This window comes from Ylistrum balloti, unplaced genomic scaffold (genome assembly GCF_031769215.1).
Source record: "Ylistrum balloti isolate Yb309-2 unplaced genomic scaffold, AGI_CSIRO_Ybal_v1 Utg370708, whole genome shotgun sequence".
NCBI classification, from domain to species: Eukaryota; Metazoa; Mollusca; class Bivalvia; order Pectinida; family Pectinidae; genus Ylistrum; species Ylistrum balloti.
The window spans coordinates 98,230-114,994 of record NW_026782424.1 but is presented as its reverse complement, the minus strand read 5'-3'; the positions used below and the strand labels follow the sequence as shown (position 1 = coordinate 114,994).

At 36.1% G+C, this 16,765-nt stretch overlaps 2 protein-coding genes across 2 annotated transcripts; one reads left to right on the top strand and one right to left on the bottom strand.

Annotated features, from left to right (window-relative positions):
* Positions 1-252: 252 nt before the first annotated feature.
* Positions 253-6,060, bottom strand: LOC132557701 (uncharacterized; the record flags this gene model as incomplete). Its single annotated transcript, XM_060222222.1, has 3 exons — positions 253-725; positions 3,777-3,835; positions 6,002-6,060. Coding segments are annotated over 3 exons (591 nt in total), but the record flags the coding sequence as incomplete, so codon positions are not given.
* Positions 6,061-10,637: 4,577 nt separating this feature from the next.
* On the top strand, positions 10,638-16,747 carry LOC132557700 (uncharacterized). Its single transcript, XM_060222221.1, has 5 exons — positions 10,638-10,653; positions 11,359-11,469; positions 12,093-12,215; positions 14,015-14,140; positions 16,236-16,747. The coding sequence occupies exons 1-5, from the start codon at positions 10,638-10,640 to the stop codon at positions 16,745-16,747; spliced, it is 888 nt and encodes a 295-aa protein (XP_060078204.1).
* The last annotated feature ends 18 nt before the right edge of the window (positions 16,748-16,765 follow it).

The window sequence follows — 16,765 nt, the reverse complement described above, 5'->3', positions numbered from 1 at the left end:
CCACCGTATATTACTAAAGACGCGAACTCAATTTTGACAATCAATAAATCAATAAATTGTTTAGTAATGTGAACATATCAAGGAGATCTAGATATCCTACGATCGGTTTAATCTCAAGTGTTTGTGATACTCAGTGCCGATAGACCCTGTATCAATGCCATGTTGTTTTGTCCTCAACGATAAGACTCGATAGACCCTGTATCAATGCCCTGTTGTCTGTGTCCTCAACAATAAGAATCGATAGACCCTGTATCAATGCCATGTTGTCTTTGTCCTAAACATTAAACTCGATAGACCATGTATCAATGCCATGTTGTCTTTGTCCTCAACGATAAGACTCGATAGACCCTGTATCAATGCCATGTTGTCTTTGTCCTCAACGATAAGACTCGATAGACCCTGTATCAATGCCCTGTTGTCTGTGTCCTCAACAATAAGAATCGATAGACCCGGTATCAATGCCATGTTGTCTGTGTCCTCAACAATAAGAATCGATAGACCCGGTATCAATGCCATGTTGTCTTTGTCCTCAACAAGAAGACTCGATAGACCCTGTATCAATGCCATGTTGTCTTTGTCCTCAACGATAAAACTCGATAGACCCTGTATCAATGTCCTGTTGTCTTTGTCCTCAACAATAAGACTCGATAGACCCTGTTTCAATGTCATGTTGTCTTTGTCCTCAACACTCACACTCGATAGACCCTGTATCAATGTCATGTTGTCTTTGTTGCCAACATTAACACACGATAGATCCTATCTGAAGATCATGCTGTCTTTGTCTTCTATAGGAACTCGACTCTACGTCTACCTTGGAACCAACTGGTCTGGGAACGTTGAAGGTCTATGTGGTAACTTTGATGACAATGATAACAATGACTATTTAGGACAAGATGGCCTAACATATCCATCTGATATTAACAGCTTCGCCAACACCTGGAAAAAGAATCCATTCTGTCCTGATGTTGAGACGGACCCCAACGCACAAGTCCAGTGTTCAGTAAGTAACATATCTTTGAGCTGAGAGAATAAACAACGTAAGTTACAACCAACTGACAATCCTTGTTGCGGATAAACCAAAGTGAAATATGATTCCATGTGATACAAAGCCTTTGTAATCACGAGGTTGTAATTGAAAATTTGGTGAGTTGGTTTATAATCGTATTTATGGATATTGTTAGATTTTAGCTAAAGAAACCCCTAGTTTATAAAAACGGTATTGTTTTCATATAATTTGATTAAATAACTTTTAGCTTATTCCTGGGGAGTGTTTTAGAGTATTTGATGCACGTTGCTACATGACTGGTGAATCTGAGGTTATTAAATTTTATTGCTATTTGGGATCGTGATATTACACATTTCGAGTGCTCAACATTTGCATTGTGGGTTTATGGATAAAGCTGAAGACACTTACTTTTTCGGAACATCTGGTCTTATTGTCGATATATTTTCTCAAATCTCATGTTCATCTTTCTTTTTCATATTTTCTACTGGTTTCATCGAATTCGACTCTGAATATTCTGGTGACATCTCGTCTTGTATTTTAGGGAGACCAGATTGGCCGCTCAGACTGGGCGAATGACAAGTGCAATGTGATAATCGATGGTGACCTGTTTTCTGAATGTAGGACCCACGTCAGTGTTAACGCCCTCCAGTATCATGCTGATTGTGTTTATGACGCATGCAGGTAAACAACGAATCATTCAACAGATGATATTATGACTTGTAATAGAAGGCATGATTTCCATGACATTCATTGAGATTTTCGTGTATCTTTAACCATGCTATACAACATATTGTTACGTCATTAGTAAAAAATGGATTGATGTCATGCATTAACAAAAAGCATTGTTACGTCACAATAAGACACTGTAGGAAATAGCGCCAACACGAGTTAAAGTTTGATATGGGTATTTTTGAAAGTTGTTGATCACGTGGCGAAAAGTATCTACATCACTTGTGAAACTCGTCATGTTTTGTTTAAAATGCCTACAGAAATCAATATAGACACATTTCATTAATCTGACATGGAACGGAAATGCATACATGATCATATTTATTCCGATTAGTATTCCGTTAAACGTTCGATGCTCTTTACTTGTATCTTGTATACTCTCTGAGATAGCTGGTACAAGGCACTGTAGGTTGATTTAAGTCGCGGGTTTGTCATAACCTGCATGCCACGTTTTGATTCATTCCAATAGTGGTATTATACAGATGTACTGGACACTTAAAAAATCAGATATATCAAAATGACGAAATTTATTCAATTATTTAGCTAGTGTATTTCCCCGTCAAAGTTTTTACTTTTCTTTCGATCTCTTTTGATTTTCCTCATTCGTCTCTTAGGTTTCAAAGTTTGAGCCCTTAGCATCACTGACGAGTCCTGGGAGGACGAAACAACTGTTTGCTGCAGTTTACTTAATTGTTTGGCTCTACTGTCTAACTCTAAATTGGTATCAATTTATGCTATTCACATGTGTGTCTTACATTCTTTATCGCAACACCAAGATTTGTTAAATGTTGTTTATTTATATGTAACTCTAAGTATTAAATTATCCATATGTTAGTAATTAATGTTCCTGGAACAGATTAATTTATGTTGTGACAATAAATTCTAAAACATTATGCAGCAAAATAATTATCTGGCATTTTTTCATATATTTACAGACTAGCTGCAAATATGTGATTGTTTTAGCAATTAGACGTATGACAAAAGTGTATCTATGAGACAACAAATACAAATTAATCTTTAGAATAATGTGGTATGCATGGATTTGTGTGTTTTGCGATCAACAAATATTTACATTTTGTTTATAGCAATCATAAGATTAGATAATAACTGTGTATATAACGCTTCATATGTTTATTCGTTTACTTGTAGGTCGGTGTCTATTGACTTAACACCTTTGCTAGTTGGATGTAGGATCGTTGAATAAAAGTCCGTGGTTTTTATCACTTTTGTGGTATAGGTTTTGTAGGCAAAATCCTATAACACATTTAATAATATGATATTTAAAGCATGTGTACTAACACAAAGATGGTAAACAACATGAGAGCATTTTATGGGGGTTGGGGGTAGGGGAGGAGGAGGGGACGAGGGATGGGGTAATATCTGTCACCTTGATAGAAAAGGAACACAATGCAGTGTTTTTTGCTCTGTTTCTAGTTGTAGCGCTGGTGGAAACTGTGAATGCCTTTGTACAGCTTTGGCCAATTTCGCGGAAGCGTGCACTCGGGCAGGTGTGGTTGTAAGATGGCGAACTCCTTGGTTATGCCGTAAGTAGATATCACCGAAAGTTTTCTCGTTACTTGTTCTCCATTTATTTTTTAAGGAGTATCCGTGTGAATCTTTCTTTGTTAATACTTTTTCCCATTTTTAAAGAATTTGAGTTTGGATTATGATTCTAGTGACATGTTGTTTATTTTCTTTGTTGTTTCTTGTATCCAGTAGGGATGCTATTACTTTATATTCATAACGTCCGTTCGCTATGGTAATTTCTAACATTTTCAAACATAACTCATTAACTGTTAACAATTGTTACCGATGGAACGAATTTTATTTTGATTTCGATTACTAGTTTTCAATTTTCAATAAAATTAGATATTCGTAGAATGATAATTATTTTTGCTATTTCTGAATAGTAAATTGTCATTGTTGAGACTGCTTTTTGCTCAGGTTATATACGATATCGTTTTATAACTGAGTACAGCATTCCACTGATTAAGACGAATATAAGAATATAAACGATATCTCGTTGTGTTTCCTTTATTACAGCTATGATGTGTGAAGATGGTACAGAGTATATGCCATGCCACTCGCCCTGTCATCAGACGTGTAGGAATATTGGTGATGAGCCGAGTGACCACTGCTCTAGTACTCCTTGTGTGGAAGGTTGTTTTTGTCCAGAAGGATACGTCCGTAATGGTAAGATTATAACTTCGTGTTTCATACTCTTTGGCAAAAGCACGAGTCGAAACCTCGTCGTCCCTTGATTTCAAAATGTTACTTTTTCTTCTTTACATGGAAAGACATTAGCCTAACAAACGCGTTCATGTGTAAAAAAAACTTAAAACAAACAAGCAAAATACACCAAACATCTAAAAATAAACAAAGATGACACATTTCTAATTGTCCGTCCGTCCGCTTGTTCGGGCGTCCATTCGTTCGTTGTATTTTTTTCCGGAAAATATCACAAAAAATATAAGAGGTATCTACATATATCTTTTTAGGTAGAAAGTAGTGCAGTGTAAACGAATCATGACACTTTCTTTTGTAAAATTTAGGAGTTATTGCTCTGTACAATTTTTCATAGTTAAATTTTGTTCGGAACATAACACGAAACCTATAAAAGTTATCAATGTGAAACTTCCAAGGTTTATTTGGGAGCATCTGTCGGTTCTACTTATTCTCTTGCAATTTTTTAGTTTAAACTTTATTTCTTTCTTATTACATAACATATTACAGAGTACTTAGGTATACAAAAGAAAAGGATTCAGAAACAAGTGAAACACTTATATAAATCTGTCTCGTTGATGTGATTCTACTTAACAGCACTGTAAGCATTTATTAATGTTTAAAGAAATAACGTCATATGGATATCAAAAAACAAGAGAAATCATGTTATCAGTTCAGAGTAGAGGGGTAGAGAGAGTAGGAGATCAAGGAAAGGAGTTAGTAAGTAGACGTATGTCGGATGGATATTCAACCAGCTGGTGACGCGCCGATACTGATACTATATGTATATAAATACTTAATTATCATACAAAAATAATTTAACAATCATTCAAATCTTTTAGTGCGTAAAATGTAATTTTGAACACTTTGAAATACTATTTCGTTGGTATTTCTCGGTAAGTTAGTGTTTCCATAAACTAAAGTATCCAAGGTTATTTGTAAAGGTAAAGTAGCAAAACAGTCTTGTCTAATGTTACTATATTTGGTACATTATAAAAGATAATGTTCGACAGTTTCATTTGATAACCTACAACTACACAACGGAGATTCAACAATTTTTTTCTTAAATAAATGGTCATTTAGGGAACTACATTCCATACGCAATCTAGCATGGTAGATTTGTCCAAGTCTAGTTCCAGCAAAATAATATGTTGGCACTGAAGTAGCATTGGCACTTAAATACAATTTTAATTTTGAAAGAGAGGGATTATTTTTAATAGCAGCATGGAGATCATTCCAAAGGTGGATTGTTGAAGGTAAGAAGGACTTTTTATATGTATTTGTTCTGCAGCGAATTGGAAGAAAGTTATTGGCTTCTCTAGTATTGTGACCGTGTATATTGGAGTGTCTCTGAGGAAGTAAATCTTGTAAATATGGCGGTGTTTTGCTATGGACCATTTTATGGAGCTGGATAATTTTATGATAGTTTCTTCTAGTTTTAAGTTGATCCCATCCTGTCTCTTTGTAAAGTTTTGAAATGCAGGTAAGTTTGGTTGGACCCGTCACAATGCGTGCTGCTTCTAATTGGATGTTTTCAATGACTTGTTATTGGGCAATAGACATATTGTCCCAAATAACGTCTCCGTATTCCAAGATTGGACGGATGAAAGAAAAATACATTTGTTGGAGGGATGAACGATCAATTTTAAATTTAAAGGCACGCAGTAGATTAAGTTTTCTAGAGGATTTACTTATTATATTCTCTATATGGGCAGTCCAGTCACCATTACTGGAAAAAAATACACCCAAATGTTTATGAGTGGTTACTTCGTTTAAAGTTGTGTTATCCATTGTTAAAGAAGAGTGTTGTGGTTTACGGATTTTTCGACTAATTGTAATTGTTTCGGTTTTAATGGGATTAAATTTTACCAGCCAGTTTTTTGACCACATATGAATCTGTTCAAGATCGTTATTCAGTATGTTAGCAGCATGAGCAGGAAGGTCGACTATAACGTATAAAGAAGTATCGTCGGCGAATAGTTTTATTGTTGCATTAATATTTACGACTATATCATTAATGAAAACAAGAAAAAGGAGAGGCCCTAGTATAGATCCTTGTGGTACACCTGCTTTAACGAACGCCCAGTCAGATGATTTGCCGTTTAAGGAGACTCGCTGTTTACGATTTTCAAGATAACTTTTGAACCAGGATAATAGTTTCCAGCTTATACCGAAACTGGATAGTTTGACTAGTAGGCCGCGGTGCCATACTCTGTCAAAGGCCTTGCTTATGTCGCAAAAGGCCATTCTAATTTCTTTACCGGAATCAAGAGCTTCACAGTGGAGTCGCCAGACCGAAAGCCTGTTTGATGAGAGGACAGAAGTGAATGGTCTAGGAAATAGTTATGAATATACTTATAGACACATCTTTCGAAAAGTTTAGAGACGACGGATAAAAGAGATATTGGACGGTGGTTGCAAGGCAAAGAGGGGTCACCTTTTTTATAGATAGGGGAAACACAAGCTTTTTTCCACTCACAGGGGAAAATGATTTAGAAAGAGAGATATTGAAAATCATACAAAGAGGAATACAAAGTATATCAACTGCTTCTTTTAACAAGCGAGGGTTAATCAGGTCAGGACCTATTGCCTTAGAACAGTCTAATGTAAGGATAATCCCTTTGATATCTTCAGATGTAATTATTATTTCAGATAAGCTACACCTGTGAGTGTTAGCTAGAGTTGGAGTTTCGACATTAGAATCGTCCAAGTTTGACTGTGAACAAAAGTAATCGTTGAGTGTAGTAGCTTTATCTATATCATCATTATATAATGTATTATTGACTAGTAAGGGGGGACACGTGAGGTTTTACCTGAATTGGACATTAAGAAGTTTACAGTTTTCCACCAAGCCTTAGGTTTAAGAGGACTCTGACTATGCAGATTTTGACAAAGTTTGTTAAAATATTCTATTTTTGCCTTCCTTATAAAGTTAACGCACTTATTTCGGGCTTGTTTGAATTTCAACCAGTTGTTTTGTAAATTAGTTGATTTTGCTTTACGATGAAGCTTTTTGCGATCACGTATCAGTTTACGAATAGCATGGGACATCCAGGGTGGATCATTTTTTCGGATATGAACAGTTTTATTGGGGATACATTCACGTGCTGCTTCTAACAAAGTAGCATTAAAATTTTCAATACTAGTGATTAGGTCCTCAGGATGAACGACTGTTTCCCAATCAACATTAGAAAGTAATTCACGATATTTTGCATAATTCCCGTGATTGAAAAGCCATATATGTCTCTTGAACGTTGGCCTAGTAGGTTTAGTTATGTTAAATATGCCGAAAATTGGACAATGATAGCGAAACGGTTGATCCAGGAAGCTCTCGCCAACGAAACAGTTGGATAGAATATCTGGGTTACTTATACAAATTAAATATAGTAAAGACGAGCTACTTTCGGTGTAGAAAGTCGGTTCATTTATTTTTTGTTGTAGATTACAATCCATCAATAGGGCATTTAAATGAGAAGTCAAGAAGGAATTCTCAAGTGCATTAGAATTAAAATCACCGGTAATAATAATATTTCCAATACCTGTATTAAAAGCCTTTTCGATAGAATGGGCAATGTGTTGCCAAGTACTAACTGGAGAGTTGGGTGGCCTATAGAATGTACCATATAGTATCGATTTATTATTTAAAGATAATTCAAGCCAAACACACTCAATGGTAGGTCGTTCAATATCTGGTCTACGTTTCGAGAAGATGTTGTCTTTAACATAGACTGCTATACCTCCGCCGATTTTATTATTCCAACAGAAGCAAAACGGGGGTGTGAATCCGGTGAAACAAATATCATCGCATATTTCATCTGGCCTTAGCCAAGTCTCGGTAAAGGATAAAATGCTACAGTTGAAGAGTTCGGTATACAGTACATCTAACTTAGGCTTAAGACTTTGGATATTCAGGTGTACAAAGGAGTATTTAGAATCATCTAGTGATATATTTTCAGATATTGTAGATCCATTTGATGTACTAGTGGAAAAGGGACCTGGATTTTCAGCTACATCACCAGCAATATGCAGTAATATATACATAATCATAGTTGAAAATAAAAACAAATTGATACATACAATATCTAGCAGAGATAGACATTTTCGTATAGAAAGAACGGCGCGTACGTAGTAGGATCCGATGCTTGCACGGTATAATTCAATATTAACTGGCATCTTATGTGATTCGTAATGAAGCATGTATTGGTGCACGATCGGTAGGAATAGCGGACATACGAACTACTACAGGATCAAATAAGTAAAAAGTATTGGAAGAGGCTGGGTTAGTAGACAGGGGTGAGAATCTTTGAAGAAATCTAGGAATGCTTAGTAAGCAAGGAAAGAGAAGAAAAGGGAATAGGGTTGGGGTTTCTAAATTAGGTAGGGCAATCATTGGATCCCGAGGGAAAAAGGAATCTGGGTGGGACGTTGCAGGGATACACATAATGAATGAATATATATAGATATACACACATAAGTGTGAATGTAGAACTGCAAATGTATTTGGTAAAATGATATTCCATAAGATTGAAGTTCACTCTACAATGCGTAATTTCCAACAACAGTGATTAGATACACTGTGTGGTGGATATATATTCCATAAAGGGCAAAGTTTACACTTAGACAAATAAATTTTCAATTCCAGTGAAAAATGCTGTGTTAAAAAGATATTTACGTCAAGGGTGAAGTTCATTCTTCAATAAATAAAATTTCATAGCAGTGAAGCATGCATTGTGATACATATTTGTTCCAGAAAGGCCGACGTTTACGATAAGTAAATTTCCATTTCCATGGGTATAACTATTTGTAAATAGATATTTACATAAAAGGTGAACTCCAAAAAATGATAAATCACATTAACAGTGTAATACACTGTGGTAAATAGAAATATTCGCATAAAGTGTGAAGTTTACTCCAGGACAAATAAATTTTCAATAGCAATGAAGTACACTGTGTGTTAAATAGATATTTACATAAAACGTGAATTTTACTCTTGGAGAAACAAATTTTCAATAGAAGTACACTGTGGTTAATAGATATTCACATAAAACGTGAAGTTTACTCTAGGAGTAACAAATTTTCAATAACAGTGAAGTGCATTGTGCGATATATATATATATATAAATGGTGTCTCTTCACTCCTCGATGAGTAAATTTTCAATTTCAGTGAATATCTAAGTACATTTGGATAAATATACATGTATATGTTCACTTAATACATTTAAAAAAAAAAGTAAAGGATACTGATATCATAGGCAATGAAGCACACATTATGGTAATACATTTTAAGTAAACAGTGAAATACACTGAGTATTACATGATCAGTGACGTTACTGTGTAATGCATAATTGCAATTTTTTTCTTGTCGTTCGTGTTCACGGAGTCGAAATGCAGTGTTATTTGGCCCTATTTTCTCACCTATTTTATCATCTATTTTGAAAATAAAAACTAGCCCGAACTGCTTAATCTGGAACCAAAGATAATTGTCTCCAGTTATATTGGACTTGAAAGAAGGTTTACTGATGTTTGACATGTAATAATGTCTATAAATATCCCAAGTTAACACTAATTACCATTTTTTTTATCTTACAGACAACGGACAATGTATCCCGGCTGATGACTGCCCTTGTTATCATGATGGACAGGAATACATTTCGGGAACTGTTATTCAGCATAACTGTATGACATGGTAAGCAATCATTGTTCCTAGGTTTCAGCTATTTTAGATCTTGGCATCAAGGGGCTCTCCCAGAAATATTTCTTTATCTATTTTTTGACAATAACGTATTCTAAGTTTTTACTGACTGTCTTCAATTGCTGTCTTATTTACATTTTTACGGTAAAATTTGTTAAATATGGTTAAATATGACCTAATAAGTTTTGAGTATACTATGCCAATGTTTGATATCATGCTTCCTCGTCCAGATATTTCTATATCATTTTCCTACTAGTTTGTAGATTATTAGCCGAGAACGTTAACATTCCTCCTAAATATAGCCCCTTTGACACCACTTTCCACACTGCAAAGGTGTGAATGTACTCCGCTAAACTTATAAAGACACGTTAAACCTTTCCAATGAAAGACAAACTCTCAACACAGAGTATCAAACGATGCAGGTTGATCAAAATCATTTGGAAGTTTTACGGTCAACAGAGTGATCTCATTGAGAAATATTCTTTGTGCGATATAAAGGTGGACGTGTTCGATGCTCGTTAGCTTTTTGGTTCCGTTGTTGTATACCTTGTTCTCATTTAATAACGTGACATTACTTACTTGGATTCGCCCAGGTAAACATGGCAGTTGATGTCGATGAAGTAGAAGAATCTTACACTTCCTGAAACCCTGGCTTTATTCTCCTTGCACTTTTTTTTCATGAGTCTGTGTATAAATCTTTCTTTTGTTCATTTTTTTTGCCCTAGCTTCAAGACATTTGAGTTTGCATTACAATTATGTTGACATTATGTTGGTATTTTCTTAATGTTTTTTGTTTTACTATCCGATGTATTATGGCTCGTACATGCCGCCAAAAATATATATATATATATATATATACATGTGTAGCCCCATGATCCATCGAATCTTCACTGACAATTGATTTTGGGAGCATATGCAACAAAACAGACAAGAATTTAAATAAAACGTCATATCATTTTATAATACTATGTGTTTTAATGGCGCAATATGACACTATGGAGAGGTCAGTCTTTTTATCTTATGAATTTTGTAAAAATTATGGTCTAACTAATCCTTTGTTTTCTTTTCAATCAGTACGTGCACTCGAGGAGTGTTTTCCTGTGTGGGTGACAAATGTAGTTGTGATGATGATCAGTTTTCCTGTGATAGCCTTTACTGCATACCCGCAGAGTATCAGTGTGACTCCGTTCTCGACTGTCACGACGGATCGGATGAACAATCATGTAGTGAGTCTCATGATGTTTGTTGTAATGTGTTATTATTAGTTACCGCCCCTGATGGACCTCTCGTGTAAGATAGGGTAATAAAGGTGGTCATTGCACTACATTAGAAATGCTGGTAGCGTTAATGGATCTTACCATGAATTATTTGATAACCGTAAATTCATTAATGAAAGATAGGATCCTGTACTTTTTTATAGCTTAAAATTGATTTTCCTGTTTGGAGTTATTTCTATTTTTTTAAATTCTGTTTTTGATAGGAAGAGCTTCGTTTTTCATTGATTTCGTGGATTTCGCAAATATATATTTCCACGAACTATTAAAGTAAATTTTTCACGAAAGCAAGTGTTTTTAAACCACGAAAATATTGAATGGAATCAAATTTTATAATTGTATAGTACTCGATGTTTTTAAACCACCAAGCATCCTGTGAAAGATGAATGATCTCGACTAACCCACAATTCATTATAACACATTTGTTTTTACAGATTGCGGAGTAGGAGAGTTCCAGTGTAACAACGGACATTGCATACAGAAGAGCTACTTGTGTGATGGATTTCGGGACTGCTTAGATTCAGCTGATGAAACCAATTGTACCTGTAAGGATACAATGAATTCTTCGCAACGGGGTTTTGCCGTGTTTGCTTCAAATTTTGGAATTTAAGATTTCTTAAAGATATATTTCTCAATGATATCCATAAATGTGTCTGAATTAACGTAGGTTCTCGTTCCCCCGAAAGAATTCTTCTTTTAATTCGGAAAACGAGATGACGGCCATTGTTTTTTTCATGTTTTTATTATAAAAACAGCATGGCGTATGTCGAATTGCCCGCATTTTGGCGGGTAAAGTCTCATCATAAGTACATGAGAAAGTTGCCCGATTTGATGTTCGGCTTTTAAATATTGAGACAAAAATTAGCAAATCGTCGCTGTTGCTATGAAGAGTCTACCTAAATTGATCTCAGAATGAGATCGCTAATGGGCTGAAATTTCAGAATTGGAATTTAGAATAGCTATACTTATTGGTAAGAATGCATTGGATAGCCATATCCAAGACTAATAAACCAGTGACGAACACGTCAGAAGCTAGGGAACAGATCTTACCTATTAAACACTAAATAAACATTATGTAGTGGTGGGAGGTTAGATATATAGGGCATCTCACCTTCTTTTTGTCTGTAATATTACTTTTATCTTTTCATTATTTTTATGACTTATGTAGATGGCTGTATGGATAAATACCACGACAATTTCGTATGTGACAACGGTAACTGCCTTCCATCAACCTTTCGATGTGATGGCTATATAGACTGTGACGATCTTTCTGATGAAACGAACTGTAATAGTAAGTATTTCACGACTAACACTCATTGGTGTTTTAGTCTTGTTATTAGTTTTAATTCAACAAACGTCTGTCAAAAAACACGGAAGCGATACAAAAAAAACACGTATTTTAATTGCATCCCATCACCCGCAATAAAAGCACAAACAACACACAAACACACGTATTCTAATTAGATAAATAAAATACAAAACAAACAAATAAACAAACAAAACATAACAAAATTTTGATAAACAACAAAACACAATAAAATCCATAAAAACAAAAAAAATCTTAAACTTTCGGGATTGTAACTAAGGTGGAAATGAGATTTTACTGGGAGGTGAAATCACTGTACCGTAGAGGATATCATGATATTGTTGTAAAATTGTTGTTGAGTAGACTATTTCCCTCCTGTTTCTGTGTTTATCTGACCCTCGTTGTTACAAATATATCAATCTTGTCATTTACCTTATTGTATACATAGGTCGATAAGACATTAAATCCGCGATATATTGTAATGAAAATGTTCATCTTAAATAACGAGTGTAGTATTGTCTAAGTTTACGCCACGCTTTAAAGCGAAAGACTAATAGGATCTTTCATCTCCTTGGAGGTGATATAGGTAGAACTGAACCCAACGAGAAAGATGTTTATATTAGCTTGCCGAGTGATTGCTATTTTACCTCTTTTTCTGAGGGTAAAGATCACACAGTTTCACCAACAAGGGGCATTTATTAGGTACTCATATGTGGCTTTGTTGTCCCAATGCTTCGCATTGTTGAACTGACGTCAATAAATTGTTACTGTGACGTCATATTATAATGCCATCTGTACAATTCCAGGAGCTGCCGTCACAATTCAATAACACCACGACAACAATACTGAGCATTGTTATAAAGACAAAAAGACAGTATTACAAACCGAATACGGTACAACAAATACAACCCCCGATTGTAGATAAGAAGAGTGGAACAAACAACATCAAGAAAATACCAACATTGCAACATAAATTCAATAAAACTAGGGCAAAATATAAACAAAACAGATTTACATGGAGACTACTCAAAAAGTACAAGAATAAGACCAGGTGTTCCAGAAGAGTAAGCGTCTTCTGCTTCATCGACGATGCCTGTCATGTAAATGTTGGTCAATCCAAGTAAATAATGCCACGTTCGCAAATGGGACCAAGGTATAAACCAACGTAACCAACAGGCAAACTTATCCTTTATTAAGACTTACATGGTTAGTTGGCGAATATTCGTTTTCTGCCAGAGGCTCAGGAAGAGTAAGCGTCCTCTGCTTCATCGACGGAAATAACAGGCAAACTAATTCTTCATTAAGACTTCAGTTATTAGTTGGCCAATATTCGTTTTCTATTCTATAAGAATGTTATAATTCAGCTAGATTTAGGGAAATAGTTTTGTTCTATAGATTATGTTCTGTATGCAGCGACAAATGTTGCACATTATTCATCAGCGGTCTGTATTGAAGTGTGTACTTTGGTCCTCTAACGCTAGAACCGAGACTTATGTATACTGTATAGTTATTAGATTTCGCGGGTTATTAATAAGTCGTTTACACATTGCTATAGGTTTGCGCGAAAATAGTATAAACAGTTTATTTTTCATACAGTCTAAGGTGACTAGATGTGTGTGTTTATAAAGACCTGAAAGACAGGTGTAGAGTTAGATCAATGTATAACCACATGAAATATCTCCGTAAATGAAATATCAAATGCTGAGAGTTTATTGCTAACATTGATGACAAAGTATTAATTGTCAACATCAAAGTGAAACTGTTTGTCGTCTTTTTTTCTGAAGACACAGAGTTCTGTGACGAACAGCTGGAAAACTATCGTTGTGTATACACCGGAGAATGCTTTCCGATCGCCCTCAGATGTGATTTGCACGATGATTGTGGTGATGGATCAGACGAGATCAACTGCGGTGAGTTAACTTTAATTTAGTTATTTGATTTTTAAATTCTAGCTACCGTTAAGTAAGTTCATCCTACTAGATTGCAACAACTTGTGCTGCCATTAGCCTTGACCTAAACAGATTTGTGTGACAGTTTAAATCATTTTCTTACTATTATGAATTTTTCGTAAGGTTTGTGTAAATACCAAATTGTGATGAAATACCTTCCTTTACAATCACTTTTCGGGTTTGTCTATTTACTCGTTTATTGATCTATTTATTATTCATTTTTTTAAATTTCTCCTTTATTAAGTTTTATTGTCTTCTTTTACTTTTTATTGTAGATTTCCCCTTTTATTCACTTGAACGTCATCTTATTAATAATGTGGGTTTCTCTTCAATAGCTGAATCATTTTAACACGCCGTACTGAAAAACATTAATTAATGAAATACAAATCCATCAAGTAACTAGATATCAACTGATCGACATGTTTAATATAGGTTATTTATATACTGAAAGGATAAAGAAACGCAGGGTAATATTTATTCCGATATTTTGAAAACTCGTTCTCCAAATAAAGTGAAACTTTGTGGATTGAGTAATTAGGTCATATTACACCTTGTCGTGTATCGAAAATTTAGTCACGGTACAGTGCGCAGCTCTGGTAAATGGAGGAAGGAAAAAACAAGAATCTCGTGCACCGTGTTGTTTTGGTCTCATGCAGCGTTGGTCAAGTCACTCTTCGTTAGTCTTTATACAAACCAAATGCTTCCCTAAAATTAATTGAGAATTTGATTCGTTTTAAGAATGGCACGACTCACAGAAGTTCAGAGGGGTCAGGCCATTCAGATGCTGATGCAAGAACAGCTGCAAAATCAGGTTGCTTGGCACTTTGGTGTTAATGTTTCCACCATAGAACGTCCTGTAAGACGTCTTCGGGAAACTGAGCGATTGGCCAATCGACCTAGGTCAGGACGTCCGCGCGTAACGTCACGACGTCAGGATCGCTATATCGTCGTCTCTCATGTGCGTAATCGGCGCCTTACTGCCGTTGAGAGTACACTTAATGTTCGTGGAAATCATGGGCGTCCTATAAGTTCAAAAACTGTAAGGAATCGATTACGAGAAGTTGGTCTAAGAGCACGTCGCCCCTACGTAGGTCCACACCTTACCCCTGCTCGACGTCAGCGTCGTATGGCCTGGGTCGCTGCACATGCTCCACGACGGTTTCCACTGAGGCAGTGGAGACAAGTTTTCTTCACGGACGAGTCTCGATTCCGTCTTTATCGATCTGACGGCCGTCAGCGTGTCTACCGACGTCGTGGCGAACGTTTTACGGACGCTTGCGTTGTAGAGAGGGATAGGTTTTGGGGGCGGTTCAGTAATGGTGTGGGGAGGAATCTCACACGGGTTAAAATCACAATTGGTTGTTATTGATGGCAATTTAACAGCAGCTAAGTATAGAGATGAGATCCTCCGACCCCATGTTATCCCTTTCTTACAGCAGCATAATCTAACCCTCCAGAAGGATAATGCTAGGCCCCACGTAGCAAGGATTTGCCAAGTCTTTCTGGCCAACAACAACATTCAACCACTAGTTTGGCCGCCATATAGCCCTGATTTGTCCCCGATCGAGCGTCTTTGGGACCAGTTGGATAGACAGGTTCGAAGGCGCCAGCCACCCCCTGCTACTCGAGAGCAGTTGGCCAGAGCTCTGATTGAAGAGTGGGACAACATACCCATAAGACGGATTAACGCTCTCATGAACTCTATGACCAGAAGAATAAGGGCAGTGACCACAGCAAACGGAGGACACACAAGATATTGATGACTCAGTTCAATTTCAATTTCAAAATCCTATGGGTCCATTCAGTTTAATCGTTAGTACCTCTTAATCAATTGTCAGATGCAAAATACAGACTTTGAAAATTTTTAAGCTTTAATTTATCTCTAAGTATACAAAATTTCGTTTTAAATGAAGCCCGATATCATACTTAATTTCTGGTTTAAAGTTCGCCCTGCGTTTCTTTATCCTTTTAGTATATATAGTCAGTATTGTACATTATCAAATTAAAGAAGTAACCAACACGAGCTCTCAAATCATTACATTTATCTGTGCTACAGGTACAACTCAGCCATCTGCAACAACGGAGCCGAAAACAAACATTCCTACATCTACCACATCAACAACTGCAATGAATTGGCCGTCAACTTCCGAGTGGACTGAAAGTGCCTCCTCTACCATACATAATTGGGAAACCAACACACAGAAACCAACTGACCAAACAACTTACCTAACAAAAAAGGGTACAACTGGGTCATCACCGACAACAGAACCAACATCCACTAACCCGACCACGACGATCTCGACAACTAAAATGAATTGGCCGTCAACTTCTGAGTGGACTAAAAGTGCCTCCTCTACAATACATAATTGGAAAACCACCACAGAGAAACCAACGGACCAAACAACTTACCTAACCACAAAGGGTACAACTGAGTCATCACCGATAACAGTACCAACATCCACCAACCCGACCACGACGATTTCAACAACTGAAATGAATTGGCCGTCAACTTCTGACTTCACTAAAAGTACCTTCTCTACAATCGACAACAACTTCTCCAACAACTAAGGGTACATGAAATTGGCC